The 20,319-nt window shown below is 51.3% G+C and overlaps 1 protein-coding gene and 1 pseudogene across 1 annotated transcript; both read right to left on the bottom strand.

The window, feature by feature from the left end:
- LOC121837989 overlaps positions 1 to 8,449 on the bottom strand; it is an 89,059-nt pseudogene extending 80,610 nt beyond the window's left edge.
- On the bottom strand, positions 8,439 to 9,938 carry LOC121837988. Its single transcript, XM_042293936.1, has 2 exons — positions 9,800 to 9,938; positions 8,439 to 9,517 (listed from the first exon to the last, which is right to left on the bottom strand). Exons 1-2 carry the CDS (start codon positions 9,936 to 9,938, stop codon positions 8,499 to 8,501), a joined length of 1,158 nt encoding a protein of 385 aa, XP_042149870.1. The 3' UTR covers positions 8,439 to 8,498.
- Positions 9,939 to 20,319: the final 10,381 nt, after the last annotated feature.

Genomic DNA, 20,319 nt, shown 5'->3' with positions numbered 1-20,319 from the left:
ATTCTTTCAATTTGGCTTTCTCGTAGGTTCGAGATAATTTTCGTCTTATCAAGTTCCGAATATTCTACGCACCGAAAGTTCTACGCCGAACGATCCAGAAACCCACGAGGGTACATAAGAGGCACCGCAAGGAGAGTGGGGTCAGTTTCGCCTCATTGTTCGATTCTGCTGTTATGCCGACTTCGCGCGACGTTCTGTTATTATCTTTTGTACCCTTTCATATTTGGCAAAAGTTCGCAACATTAAACGTTTATTTCTTCCTGTTTATTTATTGTTCTTTTGGTCACCACCCTTGACATCTTCGGGGAGGTGCGGGGTACTCCATTCTATGCCCGTTAATCGTACCCCTCCAAGGACATCCCGGCCAAGCGACGTGCTCAGCCCCGGAAGGCTACCCTTCGCCAAAGACGCCGGAGTCCAATGAAACCGTCGTACCAGAGGTCAGTCCCCTAAATTGGGTCTGCTGCCGGACAAGACGACGATGGCCAACCAGTCGCAAGCCCCCGCCGCTTCTCCTGTCATCTACATGCCCGTCGCACCGCGGACGGCTGCCCCCTTCCACGGTGAACCCTACAAAGACATCAAAGGCTGGATTGACCAGTATGAACGCGTTGCCCGCCACAATGGCTGGACCGACGAGCAGCGCCTGCACAACGTCTATTTTTCCCTCGAGGGGTCCGCCAAGCACTGGTACGAGAACCATGAGTCTTCTTTGTCGTCATGGGACATTTTCAAGACCGATCTGAAGGCTACATTCGTCAACCACCACCGCCGAGAGAGAGCCGAGGACCTACTACGAACCAGGACCCAGGGCTCCAGCGAGAGCGTCACCGGCTTCGTGTAGGACGTTCTGCGCCTGAGCGTCCTATTTTCATGCGCGGGGTGAGAGACGACATCTTCGGAGGCCTCGTCCACAACCCGCCGGCAACCGTCGCCGCCTTCGTCACCGAGGCGACAAGATCGAGCGCGCCCTCCAAGCGAGCGCTTCGCACTACCAGCGGCATCCAAGCGTCACTGCAACCGCGCTGCTTAGTGGCGAAAACGCTCCTGGTACGGACATCCGCGAAATTATCCGGAAGGTAGTCCGGGAGGAATTGCGAAGGTTGCTGCCAACCACCAGCCGTCCGCGAACCCTTTCCATCGCCGAGGCTGTCCCAGAAGAAGTGCATCGGGCGCTCCAACCAGAGGTTCCCGCTACCACGGTGGCACCGGAGGCACTGACGTTGAGCTACGCAGCCATGGCCCGACGACCGCCGCAAGCTCCCCGCCAAGCCACGGCGCCACCCCGAAGAGACGCCCCAACGCCGCAGTACCCGCAACTACAGGAAGATCAGGCGCACGTTCACCCAGAACGACCTGCGCCGAGGAAGACAGACGTCACTAGGACGGCCGACGGACGCCCGCTGTGTTTCCACTGCGGGGAAGCTGACCATGTGAAACGCCGATGCCCATACCGACGACTTGGGCTGCGGGGATTCCACCCAAGCGACCCGCGCCCCCGGTATGGTGAACGCCCTCGCGAGATCGACGATTACTTGCAACGACCTCAGTCGCCTGAGCCTGCTTCCCGCCGAGAGTTCCGGTCGCCTTCGCCACGACGTCCAGCTTCACCGATGCACCGACCCCGACATGAAGGCCTGTCGCCCCTCGCTCCACGCCGGGGGAACTAGGCACGGCAATCCCTGGAGGTGGAGTTGCCAAAGACGAGCGACGCCAAGATCCTCCACGAACGCCGGAGGGGCCCCACTCGAATGCAACGAGAGACCGAAACGACGCTCCTGCAACGGTGTCCAACTACTTAAACGTCGTCATCGACCTCCACGACGCATAAGCACTCGTAGATACCGAAGCAGACTACTCTGTCTTGAATGGGTGGCTCTCCCGCCACCTTCAAAACGTCATGACGCCGTGGGTGCAGCTCAAGTACGAACCGCCGGAGGGCACCTCATCACACCAGTCGGAAGATGCACTGCTCGCGTCGAGATCCACGGTGAGACGTCCCTGAAGTTCGTCGTTCTGCAAGACTGTTCGAGGGACGTTATCCTTGAAATAGACTTTCTCTGCGAGTATGGCGCCATCATCGACCTCGCGGCAAATCAGTTGACGCTGCGAAAGCGTGTCCCGCCGCCGGCGGAGACAAACGCGACGTCGACCGCTGTCCGAGTTATCGCCGACCATGTGAACCTACCGCCGCGGTCGAGTGTTTTCGTCACCGTCATAACCGATGCAGCCATGCACGGTGAAGCTCTTCTGGAAGGCAGCGTCCAACTGCTCCTCGAAAAAGGAATTGATGTCGCACAAGGCGTAACGGATATCCAAGAAGGACGTACAACTGTCTTTGTGACCAACTTTCGAGAGGAGCCGCAGCACCTAGCGAAGGGTACCACCGTGGGCCAGGTCGAGGAGCTTTAGGCGCCAGCCGTGTTCACCGCAATCTCCGAGGAAACCTCGTCGCCACAGCAGAAGAGAACGACACCGCCGCCGCTCGACATCGACCCCGAGCTCCCAGCTCCGAAGCGCCGGCAACTGGTTGATCTCCTCGCCGAATGCAGCGACTGTTTTGCCACCACATCGAAAGTTCGCCAAACACCAATGGCGAAACATCGCATTATTACCGACGACGACGCACTCCCTGTCCACCAGACAACGTATCGAGTCTCCTTAGAGGAAAGGAACGTTATTCAAGATCATGTCGAGGAGATGCTCGACTCCGACATCATTCAACCTTCAAGAAGTCCATGGGCGTCCCCGGTCGTACTTGTAAAGAAGAAAGACGGGACCCTGCGGTTCTGTGTGGACTATCGTCGACTGAGCGCTGTGACGAAGAAGGACGTCTATCCGCTCCCCCGCATCGACGATAGGTTAGACCGATTTCGCCCCTCCCGATATTTTACGTCGATGGACCTGAACAGTGGTTACTGGCAGATTGAAGTCGACGAACGTGACCGGGAGAAAACTGCCTTTGTCACTCCCGACGGACTGTACGAATTCAAAGTGATGCCGTTCAGACTTTGTACAGCACCAGCCACCTTCCAGCGCGTCATGGACACCGTGCTGGCAGGTCTGAAATGGCAGAGCTGCGTCGTGTACCTGGACGATGGCATGGTATTCTCACGAGATTTCGACGAGCACCTGAGACGACTTCAAGCCATGCTTCAAGCCTTCAAGACCGCCGCCCTGTCACTCAAGCAAACAAAGTGTCGGTTCGCCTATGGAGAACTAAATTTTGTTGGCCACGTCGTGAACAACAAAGGCGTTCTACCTGACCCCGAGAAGACCCGCGCCGTAGCTGCATTTACGCCGCCGGCTGAGAAGAAGTCCGTGAGAAGATTTCTCGGCCTCTGTGCCTACTACAGGCGTTTTGTTCAAGACTTCGCCAAGCTGTCCGCACCGCTGACACACCTTACGAAGGACGCCGTAAAGTTTCAGTGGACAGAAGAACGCCAGAAGTCATTCGACGAGCTCAAACGAAGACTCCAGACGCCTCCGATTCTTGGCCATTTCGACCAGTTTGCTGAAACCGACATCCACACCGACGTTAATAACACCGGACTAGGTGCGGTACTAGTCCAAATGCTGGACGGCGCAGAGCGAGTCATGGCATACGCAAGTCGGACGCTGTCTAACGCGGAGACCAACTATTCAACTACTGAAAAGGAGTGCTTCGCTGTCGACCGGGCAGTGACGAAGTTTCGCCCATATTTGTATGGAACTCCTTTTCGCGTGGTCACAGACCACCACTCGCTCTGCTAGCTGGCGAATCTGAAGGATCCCTCCGGACGCCTCGCCCGGTGGAGCCTACGACTGCAGGAGTTCGACATGACCGTGGTGTACAAGTCCGGCCGGAAACACAATGACGCCGACTGGCTGTCAAGGGCCCCAGTTGAGGCCGCACCTTACTGCACCAAAGAGGACGACGATGAGTGTTTCCTCGGCTCTCTGGATGTCAGCGACATGGGAGCACTCCAACGAGACGACCCTGAGCTGCGAGCACTCATCGAGCACCTAGAGGGACAAGGAAGCGCCATTCCCCGCAGTTTTGTACGAACACTACCAACCTTCTCTCTCCGATGAGGTGTGCTCTACAAGGGGAACTTCCGCAACAACAACACGGCGTGGCTGTTGGTGGTCCCTTCCAGTCTTCGAGAAGAAATTTTTCAAGGCTGCCACGATGACGCGACGGCGGGGCACCTTGGCTAGAGCAGAACTCTTGCCAGGATACGCGAAAAGTACTACTGGCCCGAGCTCGCGAAGACAGTGCACCACTACACCCGATCTTGCCACGAGTATCGACGACGAAAAAAAACACCAATGAGACCGGCAGGACTTCTTGTGCCGATTGCACCGCCATCTGCCCCGTTCCAGCAAATCGGAATGGACTTACCTGGGCCACTCCCACCATCGACGCAAGGAAACCGATGGATAATCGTCGCAACCGATTATCTCACACGGTACGCCGAGACAAAAGCCCTTCCACCAGGAACGGCTGTTGAAGTCACCAAGTTTTTTTATCGAGTCCAATGTCCTCCGGCACGGCGCCCCCGAAGTCTTGATCTCAGACCGTGGATCCTCGTTCATTGCCCAGCTGACACAAGAAGTCCTTCGCCTCAGTCACACCAGCCATCATCGCACCACGGCGTACCACCCGCAGACCAACGGGCTGACGGAAAGACTCAACAAGACCATCGCCGACATGATCTCCATGTACGTCGACGTGGAGCATAAGACATGGGACGAGGTGTTGCCGTACGTCACATTTCCCTACAACACGGCCGTGCAACAGACCATCGGGGTTTCTCTCTTTCAACTGGTTCATGGTCGCAAAGTAACGACAATGCTAGACGCAATGTTACCCCACGAACCGGCTGTCGACGGAAGCGACGATGCCCAATTGATTACCCAACGGGCAAATGAAGTCCGTGAGCTCGCCAGACTCCGGATAAAAGCCCAACAACGTGTCGACACTGGCCGCTACAACCTTCGTCGTCGGGACGTCCAATTCCAGCCCGGAGACAGGGTGTGGGTGTGGACACCGATTCGCCGCCCCGGTCTCGGCGAGAAACTCCTGAAACGCTACTTCGGACCCTACAAAGTGCTTCGTCGACTCGGGGATCTGAAATACGAGGTGGTGCCCGGCGGAACACGGACTTCGTCACGCCGCCCACCACGACGGGAAGTCGTCCACGTGATGCGACTCAAGCCGTACTACGATCGATAGGACTGAGAATTGTGTTTTGCAATACGCTCGGAAGGATTGTGCTGCATAAGTCTACGTAGTTTGCCACTATTTTTGTTTTGCTCTTTTTCTTTCCCGGCACGTCGCTTCGAGACGGTGCGCTTTTAAAGGGGGGAGTAATGCCACACACGTCGGCGGGCAAGCGCGCGCCTGGCCGAGTGGTTACCGCGCTTGACTTTCGCGCGGTAGGTGTAGGTTCGATTCCAGTCAGCGGACTGTCCTTTTATTCATTCTTCCAATTTGACTTTCTCGTAAGTTCGAGAGCATTCTCGTCTGATCTAGTTCCGAATATTCTACGCACCGAAAGTTCTTCGCCGAACGACCCAGGAACCCACGAGGGTACAGAAGAGGCTCCGCGAGGCGAGCGGGGTCAGTCTCGCCGCAGCGTTCGACTCTGCTGTTTCGCCGACTTCGACGCACGCGAAGCTCTGTTATTATCTTTTGTACCCTTTAATTTTTAGCACAAGTTCGCCACATTAAACGTTTATTTGTTCCTGTTTATTTATTGTTCTTTTGGTCACCACCCGTGACAAAAGGTCGGAGGTAACTCCAACGTTATAGTAACAAATCCGACAAAAAGGAATCCAAGATCTCCTAGCGGTCTTAGAGGCTTTTAAAACAAAACAAAAATATGTTTATTTTTTTTACCTTGTAATTAGCCGTGCCAAAAGTAACAGAGCATATGTGCCTCTTTGAGTGCCGCCTCTTTTCTGCACTGAGTAAGATGGCCGCCGACCGGTTAACCTGGCTTCACCCGGTTGCGTGGGAGAGTGTGGGAGACCTCCACTCCAGAATTCTTATATAACCTCCTTGGCGCCCTCTCACGGTTTCCGTTCATGATGCCACAACCACATTTTGCGTCGCCGTGACGTCATGAGTTGTATATTCTTGACTGCGTACTATCAGTTGCGAACCACGAGCTCGATGGTTTGCTTGATTGATTGATTGATTGATTGGGGTTTATTGGCACAAAGGCACCTTAGGCCATAGAGCGCCAAACATTGTACTATTGCAGGAAAAGGTTTAAAAGGAGGAAAAGAGCTTTAGTAGCTGATGAACAAATAAAACGATGAGCATGACACGGTGAGTATAATTATGTAAGTGATAATATAAAAATTAAGGCTTAAACTACAGTTGGTGTAAAAGGCCGAGGTATTTTAGGAAATTAAAAACGTGAGTATGGTTAATGAAAGGTTTGTCTCCAAGCAACAAAGCAATGTGTAAAGGGAGGTGGGCTCTATAAAAATGGGAGAAGTGAAATCGGCGATTACTGTCATATGCAGGACATTCAAGGAGGATGTGCACCACGCTTAGGGGTTCTGTACAGTGCTCACACATTGGTGGATCCTCCACACGAAGCAAATACCCATGCGTGAGATGCGTGTGGCCAATTCTTAACCGGCACAGGATTACCTCGAAGAAGCGTTCCCGGTGCCGGGCACTCGCCCATTCCTGTAAAATAGGCTTTACAGAATAGAGTTTGTTGTTGACTTCACTGTTCCATTCTAGTTGCCATTTATATCTGATGTGCTTCTTTAGGGCTGCACGGTAGTCTCGGTACGGTAGGTTTTCAATATCCACATTTCTTTCACTACATTTGTTTGCAGCACGGTCAGCCTCTTCATTTCCGGGAATTCCTACGTGGCTTGGAACCCAGCAGAAGACTATTTGAATATTGTTTTCCAATGCAGTACAGACTTTGAACAGTAAATCAGTAACAAGGGGATTTTTCGTTGCTTCAAGTGATTCGAGTGCTCTTAGGGCACTGAGGGAGTCAGTGTAAACTATGGAGCATGGAAGTCTATTTTTTGTGCTGTGATTTGTGGCGAGAAGTAAACCATAAAGCTCTGCCGTTAAAATTGTCGCGTTGCTATTAATTCTCCGCACACATTCATATGAAGGCCCGATTGCGGAGCAACCGACCGAGGAGTTACCTTTTGTGCCATCAGTGTAAAAGCTGATGTAGTTGTTATACTTCTCTTGCAGTTGAAAGAATTCTTGCCTTAACACTTCATGGGGGGTGTCTTTCTTATTGTATTGGTGTTGTGAGGTTCTTTGTGGTTAATAATCGACAAGATACAATGTCCTTCGTTTTTCTTAAAACATGTATTTACAAAATAAATCAAAGAGTTCATATGGTTATACTAAAAGAAAAAAAAAAGGAAAACGTAGTAGAAAAAAAATTGAAGCAAGGAAAACGCAACTGTCACCATGTCTTTGAGTCACCATGCGCAGCAGCGGGTCTTGCGTCTGGAGCTGACGTTGTCGGCCGACGGTTGTGGCTGGAAGTCAGGAGCGGGTGTGGTTGGCTTCCGTCGGCGGCCCCAAGAGTCACTGCACCAAGTGCTCGCGCAGTAGGAAGCCGGGGGCAGCGTAGGTTTCTATGCGCTGCCCTCGCTGGAACAGGCTGCTGGTCAGCAGTGGGAGGCCGCCGATTGCCCTGGCCGATGGTGTCGTTCCGCTCTCTGCACGTTCTCTTGGGCCAGTCCCTTGCACGCCCTCCGTGCACGCCCTACCAATCTTTCCTCTTCGTCATCTTCCTTTTTCCCTCTGGCCCGATCCATGGGTTGACTTGTACTTCTTCTTTTCCGCATTGAGTCACATCATCACAAGGAGCCCCCCTTTAAGTTTTTTTTTTAGTACGAAAAGAAATTACATGCACAAAAAAAAAACCAAGACCATGATGATGTGCGCAAGTTCATTGCAGCCTAATGAGATAACCCGCACCCACATTCTTTCTTCTTTAAATGTACTCCACGCGAAACGAGTACTCTTGAGGCATCAGACCCCAGCGTAACACTCAGCTGTTAAATTGTTTCGCCTTGTTTTGATATTGTAAAGGATGGTGGGTCGCCTGAACAACAAAATGCGTTCCATACCAATACACACGAAACTTCTCTATTACCCAGACCATGACCGAGGAATGTTATTGTCCTCATACCGACCTCGCACTTCATGGGTTTACTGTAATACCGGCTTGTCGCATTCTCTAAAAAAAAACTGCTTTAACGCCTCCACATGTTCTCAAATTTCCTTGCAAATACGCTCCCAAAAATGCATAACCCGAGGTATATTACTAGAAACAAATTCTAACGATAAATTATTACAGTTCATTCTACTTTGCAGTCCTCCCAATCGTAATGAATTAATCGTAATGATGAATCATTTGAATCCACTACGGTTCTTCTAACGCTTGGTGATAATGCCCACCATCGTACCAAAGCACTTCATACGCGACGAAGAATTTCCTGGCAGTTCTCGATCACAGTGCCTTCCGGACCAGTTCGTCGAACATCTCCTTCATAAGCTCCAGGTGCATCTTGTCTGTGCCGTCGCGTATCCTGCGCTCCTCCTCCTCTATGTCTAGCCTTCTGACCTTGACCGCCATCTCTGCTTCAAACTTGGCCCTCTCAAAGGCCAGCTGCTCTTCGTCGAGCTTGAGCCTTCGCTCCTCAAGGTGCAGTTCTTTCTCCTGGATCATTTGTTTTCGGTCCACTTGCCTTTCAAGGAACTCCTGCCGTCCATCCTGACACTTCCTCTTGGCCTTTCCATTTCCGTGCTCTATTGTGTCCTCTCCGGGCGAGACTGAAGGGTCGGCTCCTGCCAGGCTGTAGCCCTTGATGAACTCGGTCGGGATGCTGTCGTGAGGATCTAACATCGGCACGGGGTAGTTATGGGTCGGGCCCAGTGGCGAAACCACCGTTTGGGCCTCAGGGTCCCTCTTTTTGAGGCGCGGCCTCGGGTAGAGTACTCTGCGGGGCTTGGGGTACACCGGCTTCTTCATCTCGAAGACCTGCTGCAGCAGCTTCTCCTTCTCCAGGTACTGCTCGTGAGTGGTTGACCTGCTTTTCAAGCGCTCCTTGGCATCGGTGTCACCCCACTGCGAGAGCCGCAGGTCCCCCGGTTCCCTGGCACTCCCACCGTTACTAAGTTGGTTTAGCCTACTCGGCATACTACCGTCGACGACAGCGACGTATTCACTTTCCGCGTCAGGCACCTCCTTCAGGGTTTGTTCGGTCGAGTCTTTCGCTCCATGAATATTTCCCACAATGACGTCATACAGAGGATGGTCCATACACTTGACAGTTACCTGTCCCGTTAGGAACGGCGACGCAAGGCGAATGTTTGCCTCTGGCAATATCAGACACGTCCCGTCCACTAAAAATACGGGACTGACTTTGCCAGTAAAATCTTCAGATGCGACCAGTTCCCGGCGCACTATCACGGTGTTACTCCCGGTGTCTCTCAACACCTTTACTGCTTTGCCGTTCAAAATCCCATCTGTGATTGGCATAACTTCCGACAGAATTGGTCTCGCCTTTTCAGTCATATTCATGGTGGGCGTTCTGAAGGCGTTTCTTGTGATTTTCTTCCTTCCCCGTGAGAACGCGTCCGTCTTACCAACAGGATACTCATCGGGTTTTACGAAACATGAAACTTCTGTCTTTCCGTTCTTTCCTTGCCGACATGATCTGGACTCGTGGCCTGACCTCTGACACACTAGACAGAATACGCGTGTTTCTGGCTTTGATCGGCAATCTGCTGCCTTGTGGCCCAACTTACCACACAAGAAACATTTTATCTTTAGAGCGGGTTTGCTGCCATGCACATCTTCCTTCAGGGAATCTAAGGCTTCCTTGGCCTCCTTCCTGAAATTGGCCAGATTAGGCTGGCCTCGCGCCTCCAGGAAGTGGTCCGCCATTTCAACCAGCGCCGAGATGGTCTTACAGCTTCTTTCCTTTAAGAAGACCGCGAGCCTCGGATGACAATTCCGAAGAAATTGCTCCCCAATCATCTGGTCACGAACCCCTTCATACGTTTTTGGGCATTCGTTCATACTGACCCAGCGGTCGAAGAACCCCTCTAGTCTCGCAGCAAACTGACTCCCTGTCTCTCCGTCCAACGGCTTGCTCTCTCTAAATTTCTCGCGGTACCCTTCTGCCGTGTACCGAAACCGCTGGAGCAAAGCCTTCTTCACCTTATCATAATTCAGAGAGTCTTCAGGTGACATATTACCTATGACCTCCAGAGCTGGGCCAACCAGGCACATGCTTAGAGCAGTCGCCCACTTCTCTTGCGGCCAATCTTGCCCCTGAGCTACCCGCTCAAATCTCCTCAAATACGAGTCGAGATCGTCCCTTTTGTCATCGAAGGGAGGCATAATCTTGTGAGGACTAGGAGATAGCGATATAGATGCGCGACGTGACCCTTCACTGCCATCTGTTCGTCCTATCTCGCTTGCGCTAGCCTCTGCAAGACGAATCTTTAATTCGATAATGCGTTGCTCACTTTCTGCCTTGAGGCGCTGTGCTTCCCTCTCAGCAACCCTCTCTTCTCGTTGGCGTGCTCGCTCCTCGTCCACCCAAGACCTCAACTCCGCTCCTGCCAGTCCCAACTCAGCGCCCAAAGACATTAACTCTTTTACCTCCATTTTGATTAATTATTGTTACGTAGAAAAATGAAGGAACAGAATATCTTGTCCTGTCGCGGACGCCAGTTAATTGTTGTGAGGTTCTTTGTGGTTAATAATCGACAAGATACAATGTCCTTCGTTTTTCTTAAAACATGTATTTACAAAAGAAATCAAAGAGTTCATATGGTTATACTAAAAGAAAAAAAAAAGGAAAATTTAGTAGAAAAAAAATTGAAGCAAGGAAAACGCAACTGTCACCATGTCTTTGAGTCACCATGCGCAGCAGCGGGTCTTGCGTCTGGAGCTGTCGTTGTCGGCCGACGTTGTGGCTGGAAGTCAGGAGCGGGTGCGGTTGGCTTCCGTCGGCGGTCCCAAGAGTCACCGCACCAAGTGCCCGCGCAGTAGGAAGCCGGGGGCAGCGTAGGTTTCTATGCGCTGCTCTCGCTGGAACAGGCTGCTGGTCAGCAGTAGGAGGCCGCCGATTGCCCTGGCCGATGGTGTCGTTCCGCTCTCTGCACGTTCTTTTCGGCCAGCCTCTTGCACGCCCTCCGTGCACGCCCTACCAATCTTTCCTCTTCGTCATCTTCCTTTTTCCCTCTGAGCCGATCCATGGGTTGACTTGTACTTCTTCTTTTCCGCATTGAGTCACATCATCACAATTGGGTCAAAGACAGGTCTACAACAGGCAAACATTGCCATGGAGCTATTGTTCTTAAAACCGAAGCAACAGGTAGGTTGATGTCAAGACCTGCTGAGACGGCTTCTGATTTATTTCTCATTGAAAAAGGAGGAATGATTGAGGGTTTATTTAGGAAAGTTCTTTCGAAACGTGATTGTTCTAAAACTCCCCGACATGGATGTTGCAGTACCGAACGGATTCCAAGTGCGTACATGAAGCCTAAAGAAAATCACCTTTTCTCAAGAGATAGCTCATTGGCTTCAGCATAAAGGCTCAACACCGGGGATGTGCGAAAAGCACCAGTGGCGAGTCGTAGTCCTTTATGGTGAACAGGATCTAACATCTTTAATGTTGATGCTCTTGCCGATCCATATACTTCCATAATCAAGTCGGGATCGTACAAGTGAGCGGTAGATTCTCAATAGACATAAGCGATCAGAACCCCATGACTTGTGAGAAAGGACCTTCAGGACGTTCAGTTCTTTATGGCATTTTCTCTTTAGATCAATTATATGGAAGCTGAAGGACAATTTGCTATCAAAGGTAAGGCCAAGAAATTTCTGCATTGCTTTGTTCTGGATGGAAACGTCATACATGGTCAAGGCGGGCTGAGGGGCAGGTCCACGTTTTCGAGAAAAGAGGACACAAGATGTTTTCTCGGTAGAAAACGTAAGCCCGTTATTATTTGCCCACTTTACCATATTGTTAATTGTTAACTGAACTCTGCGTTCACAAATAGAAAAATTGCAAGATGACACAAAAATTTGAAGGTCGTCGACATACAAGGAATATTGGACTGAACGGGGAATTACTTGCGAAATATAATTTATTTTTATTAGAAACAGAGTAGCACTGAGGACACCACCTTGGGGTACGCCATTTTTTTGCACGAATTCTCTAGAAAGAGTAGTTCCCAACTTGACATGAAATGTGCGTCTTTCTAAATAGTCCTGAATAGCACCCAGTATTCGACCACGAATGCCAAAGTTATATAGATAATTTATAATGCCATATCTCCAAGTTGTGTCATATGCTTTTTCTAAATCAAAAAACACTGACAAACAAAACTGTCTATTTACAAAGGCCTCACGTACAGTCGTTTCAAGCCTAACAAGATGGTTAAGAGTAGACCTAGAGGAACGGCCACCACATTGATACTTTGCAAGCAAGTTTTTTCTTACAAGGACATGTTAGCCTTCGGTTGATCATATATTCCAGGGTTTTTCCCAAACAACTTGTTAAGGAGGTAGAGGGGTAATTTCCAGGTTTTAATAAAGGAATTATGTTGGCTACCTTCCACTGAAGTGGAAAACATCCTTCCCTCCAGATTCGGTTAAAAAGGTATAGAATTAATTCTAGTGTAGAAAGGTGAAGATGTTTCAGCATTTTATAATGAATGCCATCAGGACCAGCAGCTGAAAGTTTAGTATGTTTCAATACCAGCTGGAGTTCATGCAATGTGAAAAGTAAATTGTAATGTTCCCTCTCACCTCCAGACGTTTTAACAATTTGTCGCTCCGCTTGGAGCTTATGTCGTTGGAATACAGCTGGGTAATGTAGAGAGCTGGAGATCAATTGAAAGTGCTCCCCCAGAATATCGGCCTGCTCCTCCAAATTTGCAGGGCAGTACCCATTTCTGGTCAAAAGAGGGACAGAGAAAGCACGATAGTTGCCATTCAGTTTATGGATTCTGTCCCACATTTCTTTGGATGTTATGGTACTGTTAATTGAGGAGACATACTTCTGAAAACTCTGACGTTTGGATCGTCTGTGGATAAATCTAGCTTGGGCTTTCATCTTCTTAAATTCAATTACATTACTTGAAGTAGGATAACGTCTAAGTTTACCCCACGCTCGGTTTTGGTTCGTCTTTGCCTCGCGGCAATCCTGATTCCACCAGGGTTTCGGGCGCCTGGAGAGGCGCGTGGATGTTATAGGTATGTTGCGCATGGCCGCGGCAAGGATATGTTGCGTGAGTAGTTCGTTTAGCTCGTCAACTGAGAGCTGGTCAAATGATGAGCAAGCTAGGAGTGAGGACTGGGTAAAACCATCCCAATTAGCTTTGTCGAACTTCCACCGTGGTTCTCTTAATGATAGTGTCGGAGGCGGGAGGCAACGCTCAAGGACAACTGGAAAGTGATCGCTCCCGTTCGGGTTCTGTATTACCCACCATGTAAAGAGAGGGAATAAGCTGGGATCAGCTATCGCAAGATCAATACATGTAAAAGTGTTTGACGAAAAGTTATAGTGAGTGGGTTCTTTTTTATTCATCAAGCATAAATCTGATGAGAGCAGGAATCGTTCCATTATTACTCCCCACGTGTCCCGTCTGTTACTTCCCCACAAGGGATTGTGGGCATTTAGGTCACCAAGGATAAGAAATGGATGTGGAAGTTGTCTAACAAGGGCTTCAAGTTCTTCATATTTCAATGAATAATTAGGAGGTATATATAATGAACATATAGTTATAGCACGATCAGTTAAAACTTTTGCAGCAACTGCTTCCAGTTTGGTGTCCAGGCACACCTCAACACAAGGAGTTGATCCTTGGACTATTATAGCAACGCCACCAGAAGCGTGTGAACCATATAGCCTATCCTTCCGGAATAGCTGGAAACGCTTTATTAGGTTTGAGTGGCTTCCTTTTAGATACGTTTCCTGAAGGCAAAGAGCTATAGGGTTGTGTTCCTCCAACAAATTGTAGACATCATCATAGTTACAAAGTAGTCCTCGACAATTCCACTGTATGATGCTCATAAGATTAGCCAAGCTAATAATGGCTCTTGGCTATTTTAGCTGCATGAAGAAGTCAAACATAATTTGTTGTGGTTGTGTAGGAATATGAAAAGCCCTGCTCTTTAGGGTATTATCAAGGTGGAGTGACCGGCTTTTTCGCTTTTTGCTTTGGGGTCTGAACCTCCATCTCCTCGAGGTCTGTGTCAGGGGCAGAAAGTTCTTCACGGTCTGCCATTGCTTCTGTATTCAATGTTATCTTACTAGCAAGCCTGTCAGCAGACCCCGAAAAGTCAGTGCTTTTGGGGGGGCAGACCCCGGCCTTTGCCTAACACTTTAGGGCGAGTGGTCGACGTGCTAGGCCGAACTATTGATCCGTCCATCTGGTTGGGTTCTACAGATATTGCAGGCGCTGCACGTGGGATGTGCTGTTTCCGTGGTGAGGAAGTCCTCCTCTGAGAGGAGGAGCGGGGGGCTCGTCTTTCTTGGGAGGACGACCTGCGAGGAGTGGGCGATGGAGTTACACCCATCGCCTCTGTTGCACCCGAGCCTTTGGCATGACTGGGTGCTTTAGCTGCTGTCGCAGCCGAGAGGGAATGCCCAGGAAGAGAAAGCTTCAACCTGGGCGTCGAGGACTGGAGTGGTTTTCCAGGGTTCCCAAGGGACACCTGGGTCGCCACTGATACCTTAGGCGGTGCAGGTCCCCTGCTGGACGCCGCCTCGGCATAAGAGCCTCTCTGAAAAGCGGAGAGGCGACGCTTTGCATCATGATAGGATATGTTTTCTTTGACCTTAAGTGCGAGAATTTCTTTTTCCTTTTTAAATTGGTCGCATGCTCTCGGATAGGCTGGGTGGTTGCCATTGCAATTTGCACATTTGTAATCTGCGTTGCAGTCGTCGGCGGTGTGCTCGGTGCCGCTACACCTGGCGCATGTCTCGCGACCGCGGCAAGTGCGCGAACCATGTCCGTACCGCTGGCAACGAAAGCAGCGAAGAGGATTTGGGACATAGGGCCGCACCTTACAGTTGATGTAACTGGCCTTAACAGAAGGTGGCAAAATATTCCTTTCGAAAGTCAATACAACGTGCTTGGTGGGCTGTTCCTTGCCGTCCCTTCGGATATTAATGCGTTTTGCAGCCACAACCCCTTGGGATTGAAGGCCCTCCAGAATTTCATTCTCAGGACTGTCCATTAGGTCATCCTGTGAGATCACACCGCGTACAGTGTTCAGTGTACGATGGGCGGACACGGTGACCTTGATATCTTGGATGGTTTCAAGGTTGACTAAGGCCGTAGCTTGGTATTTTTCATTCACTTGTACGAGGAGATCGCCTGAAAAGAACTTTTTTGCTTCAAATTTCACTCCCAAGATGCCTTGAAGCACCTTCGCAACTATGAATGGAGAAAGCTTAGAGAGTGGTTTGGAGTTTTCTTCTGAGTGCAAGACGAAGAATTTTGTAAAGTGGTCACTTGAGTCATTTATACTAAGGAAATTGGACAGAGCTTCGGTGCGGACCCTTTTCAGGGACCGATCGGAAGTTTTGTTGTGCTTGGAACCCATAGAAATGGGAAAAGAAGTTCAGTGCCCGGGTGCACCGCCCACCACGGAGCCCAACAAGGGGGTAGGTAATGTGCCATAGCTAAGAAAGGCTTGGCTGACACAATTACTCTACCAGTGCTGCCCGGGCACTATACCCTAGTGTGGTTGCAGGGATGGGTCGTGTTTCCACTCAAGGTTGGCCCTTGCCGCCTAAGGTGGTGAAAAAGGAAGGAAGAGAGTGCAGAAGAAAAGAGAAAGAGGTGGGAGGAAAAGTGAAAGAAGGAAGAATAGGGTAGAAGAGGCGACTGACTGAATCATCCTGGTCGGGCCAAGCCAGGACACCCGTCTACGAGAAGCAGGAGTCGAAGCGGTGTATTGCCTCGCCCGGGGGGCCCCGAAGGGTCCAAACATACCCCGGGCTCAGCTCAACCACCAGGGTCCCCTTTTCCCCGGACACGGGTAAAGCCACGCACAGCCAGGCGTGGATGGGTAAACCCACATAGCTCGGGGTTCGCGGTGGCGCCACTCACCAAGCACCTACCAAGGCAGGTGCCCCCTGCGTGCGGGTATGGTGGCCTACGTGGCTGGGGTCCGTGGTGACGCTACTCACCAAGCACCTAGCACCTAAGGTGCAGGCGCCCCCTGCGGGGCTCGGGGTCCGTGGAGACGCCACTCTCCAAACACCTGCTTTCAGAGGTGCCCCCTGCGTGGTCGATGGTTTGCGTAAAAATCATATTCGACTCTCGGAGTAATCGCATTCCTAAACCAACATCGGCGCAGTTTACGCTCTATTGTTATACTGATATCCATCGAGGAAAAAAAATAATACAAATAAAGCCATCACAGTGAGCGTCTGGCCACTCGGCAACGAATTTCCACAACAACGACGACGCTTCTGGTCGCGACCAAGAGCGTTGCTAGGGTCGCAATTCGCCATTTTTTTTTCGAGCATAGCTGAGTCGTACCTAGGGCTTCAGCAATGATTGACTATAAGATTATCTACTCACACCAGCGGTAAGTTAGCGGCGCCCAGAGTCCGCACTTGCAAATTTCTATAGACCTTTCGAGCGCTTATTCCCCAAACTAAAAGTGCCTAGTCACTAGGCTATGGACGCATGAGCAACGTCTAATATTCCACAGAAGAGAGCTACTCCGCCTGCCCAGAACGCATTCCACAACCCAGAGACCGAGACCCAGAGCGAAAAAGGCGATTATTTGAGAAGTGTATAGACGGGTGTCGCTTAGCGCGGGGCGTCTGCATCTTTATGGTAATACGGGGGACACATGAGGCGATAAAAACAGTATTCGTAGCAGCCGGTGCTCGGATCTGGTCTGTACAGATAAAGCTGCCCAGTGCGCCTGTAGAGCGCCTGACGGCAAGCGGCGCCCGCGCTCAGCTCTCGTGCGTTCCATGCTTAAGGCGGTAGTAAACTTCGAGAAGGATAAAGTTTTTCTTTTTTAAATTTGAACCAGAACATCCACCTACGGGGAGAGCGCCTTTAGAGCGCGCGACACTAGAGCGCCGATGTTAGAGCGCGCGACACGAGGGTGTTGCGACAGTAGCGCGCTTGACATTAGAGCGCACAACACGAGAGCGCATGACCAGTTGAGCGCGCGACACGAGAGCGCACCCCAGTTGAGCGAACACCGCAAAATGTGTAATGTACCCGCGGCTCCAGAGAGAGAACAAAATTGTGCGACGCATCGGATCGGAACATTGGTGATTAAATATGCCTTTAAGAAACAAATAAAAATAAGACTGGTATGACTCTTTCTGATCAATTGTTTACTGACATCGGTGAGAAAAGGTGGCAGGGGAGTGGGTGGGGCATATTGGCACATGGGATGTCTGCAGTTGAGTAGAGCAGCGTGTCCAAGATATCTTCACAGTGCTGCAGTGCGCCTCTCGGATATACTATGAATACTTTTCTTTTTGGTATATTTCGTCTATTCTTGACAGGCATTTGGTCTCCGATCTATATGATGTCTATTTACGCGTCCCGCACGTATTTTTAAATAATATTGTGACCAGGCACGTAGCCAGAATTTTGATTCGGGGGTGGGGAAGGAGGTGGGGGAGGCACGGCCGTGATAAAATGCTGTATGAGGATTAGGGGGGAGGGCAGAGGAGGCCCCACCAAAATGGAAGATGTTTTTGTGAAGGGGGGGGGGGGGGGGAGAGGGCCGGGCCCCACGGGCTACCCCCCCCCCCCTCCCCCACGGCTACGTGCATGATTTTGATGGACATGACCGTAATGAGAAAACCTCACCGCCAAAAAAACTATCAGTAAAAAACTCATTAAAGGAATGCTCAGCGCAATTTTGTCAGATGCACAGCTTTCCAACCTTTTGACAGATACACGAAAAAGCTCCCCTTAAATTTTGTGAAATATATTTAATTTTTTTTTTCCGAAATCCGAATACGTTCACTCGTCGGGTACGGTGACGACGCCACCTTTTGTTGTTGTTGTGCATGTCTTAAAGATAAGTCTACAAAAGAAGACTTGTCTATCGCTTTGTCCGCTGTTTGCATTCTACAGAACCGTAGCTTTTACACCTTTGTCTTAGAAAGTAGTTAAATCTTCTAGTGCCGAAGAAGAGTGCCGTGATTAAGAGATATTCGAATGTCAACGATTTCAGAAATATATGAATCCAAGGAAAAAGCGAAGCACGAACAGAAATAAAAGTTCCAACATAAGCTCTTTAGCCACATATAGACACCGAACATTTACACAAGGATAGTGCCGCAGGTAGTAAATTTAAAGGATCGATTGAAGGATTCGTAGGTCAGCTTTATTTTGCTGAATGCCGCGCCGTAAATCCCCGTCAATTTCACATAAAACACCCAAAGTCAGAACAAGTGGTCGGTCGGGTTGGGCCACTCGCGCTGGACTGGTTGTGCACCCTCCTGACGTGCGCTCTAATAACACGCGAGCTACTGGGCGCGTTAAGTTAGTGAGCTCCAGACTCCGGACATCTGCGCTCGAGCGCGCGGGTTCGGAGCGTAGCTTAACGGCGCACTTTGTTACCGAGGCGAGATCTGACGCCTATTATTTTAACGTTTCCGGTTCCTGTGTTTTGGCCCGCGCTTAAACATGGCTCCCGTCTCGTCGAAGCGTGGAAAAAGTGTTTGTTCGACGACGACTTCGATGAAACAAGTGCGCTGAGACGGCGGCAGCAGCAAGAGCTTGTATTTGTGCTGCACGCTGTTGGTGCGGCGATTAAAGGTACGCCGAACGCCCCCTTAATTCCCAAAAGCCTTAAAGAATGACGGCTCAATGGCCGAATTCATTGGCTCGCCTGATCGTGAAATTGCGGTAACATACATGAAGAACTTCGACAAGCATTTGAAGGATGTATGCATACCTTTCTACATCAGCACCATGCTTTTTTTATTTTTCCACGATGACGGAACGATTGCACGAGCTGCCAAGCGATCGCCGTCGAAGTATCCACGCATCCAAGCAAGCGCGACTTGCGCGTCCGAGGGAGTCCCTAAGGGCTTCGGCGCAAGCACGAACGACGCCGAGAGCTCCGAGCACTGTATGGCAGCGCAGAACGAGCAGCTCCTACCCACGACCGGGCCTACCTTGGTGCCGTTCCTGGCTAGGCCGGAGCCTTTGGGCCGCGGGGTTCAGTTGGTGCGGTCGTGGACGGCGAGGTTTGGCGAGGCGAGCGCGGTGGCATCCTCGGAACGTTCGGAAGCGAACTCGCTTGCCAAGGATTGCGCACACCCGACGCCTCTGGTCCAGAGTACGCGTCCCGGCGGCTCGGCCCGGAGCCCAAACGCTTGGGGTTTTGATGTTTCTTCCGTCTCGTGCGAGACCACCGCCTGAAACCACCTCGAGTAACCACGAGACTGGCCGCGAGAGCGGAAACGTCGTCATCACACCGTTAACCGACCTGTTCGAGCTCTCGCGCACCAAATCCGACGATGGAGCTCGCGGAGCGCACTCCGCCACCGTGCACCGGAAGTGAGACGACGTCGTTTAGTTTAGCTCGAGTGCACTCCGACCGCTGAAAGCGCGCTCGAGCGCGTTAACTTAACGCGCCCACTGTCGCTGCGCTCTCGTGTCGCGCGCTCTAACGTTAGTGCGCTCTCGTGTCGCGCGCTCTAACGTCGCTGTGCTGTCGTGTCGCGCGCTCTAACGTCGCTGCGCTCTTGTGTCGCGCGCTCTTACGTCGCTGCGCTCTCGTGTCGCGCGCTCTAACGTTGCTGCGCTCTCGTGTGGCGCGCGCTAACGGCGCTGCGCTCTCGTGTCGAGCGCGCTAACGTCGCTGCGTTCTCGTGTCGCGCGCGCTAACATCGCTGCGCTCTCGCGTCGCGCTATAACGTCGCTCCGCTCTCGTGTCGCGCGCTCTAGTGTCGCTGCGCTCTCGCGTCGCGCGCTGTAACGTCGCTGTGCTCTCGCGTCGCGCGCACTAACGTCGCTGCGCTCTCGTGTCGAGCGCGCTAACGTCGCTGCGTTCTCGTGTCGCGCGCGTTAACATCACTGCGCTCTCGGGTCGCGCGCTTTAACGTCGCTGCGCTCTCGTGTCGCGCGCACTAGTGTCGCTACGCTCTCATGTCGCGCGCTGTAACGTCGCTGCGCTCTCGTGTCGCGCGCTCTAACGTCGCTGGGCTCTCGTGTCGCGCGCTCTAACATCGCTGCGCTCTCGTGTTGCGCGCTCTAACGTCTTTGCGCTCTCGTGTCGCGCGCTCTAACGTCTCTGCGCT

This window comes from Ixodes scapularis, unplaced genomic scaffold (assembly GCF_016920785.2).
Source record: "Ixodes scapularis isolate PalLabHiFi unplaced genomic scaffold, ASM1692078v2 PGA_scaffold0__279_contigs__length_252992795, whole genome shotgun sequence".
Classification (NCBI taxonomy): Eukaryota; Metazoa; Arthropoda; class Arachnida; order Ixodida; family Ixodidae; genus Ixodes; species Ixodes scapularis.
Note: the sequence above shows the minus strand (reverse complement) of the source record. Positions and strands in the feature narration are given on the sequence as shown.

What these genes read in the sequence shown, in the direction of transcription:
- LOC121837988 (XM_042293936.1), bottom strand. Translation starts at nt 9,938, where the DNA reads ATGGCGGACCACTTCCTGGAGGCGCGAGGCCAGCCTAATCTGGCCAAT. An exon ending in GATAAAATGTTTCTTGTGTG is followed by an intron (nt 9,518 to 9,799) that starts GTAAGTTGGGCC and finishes TGCCAATCACAG; the next exon opens with ATGGGATTTTGAACGGCAAA.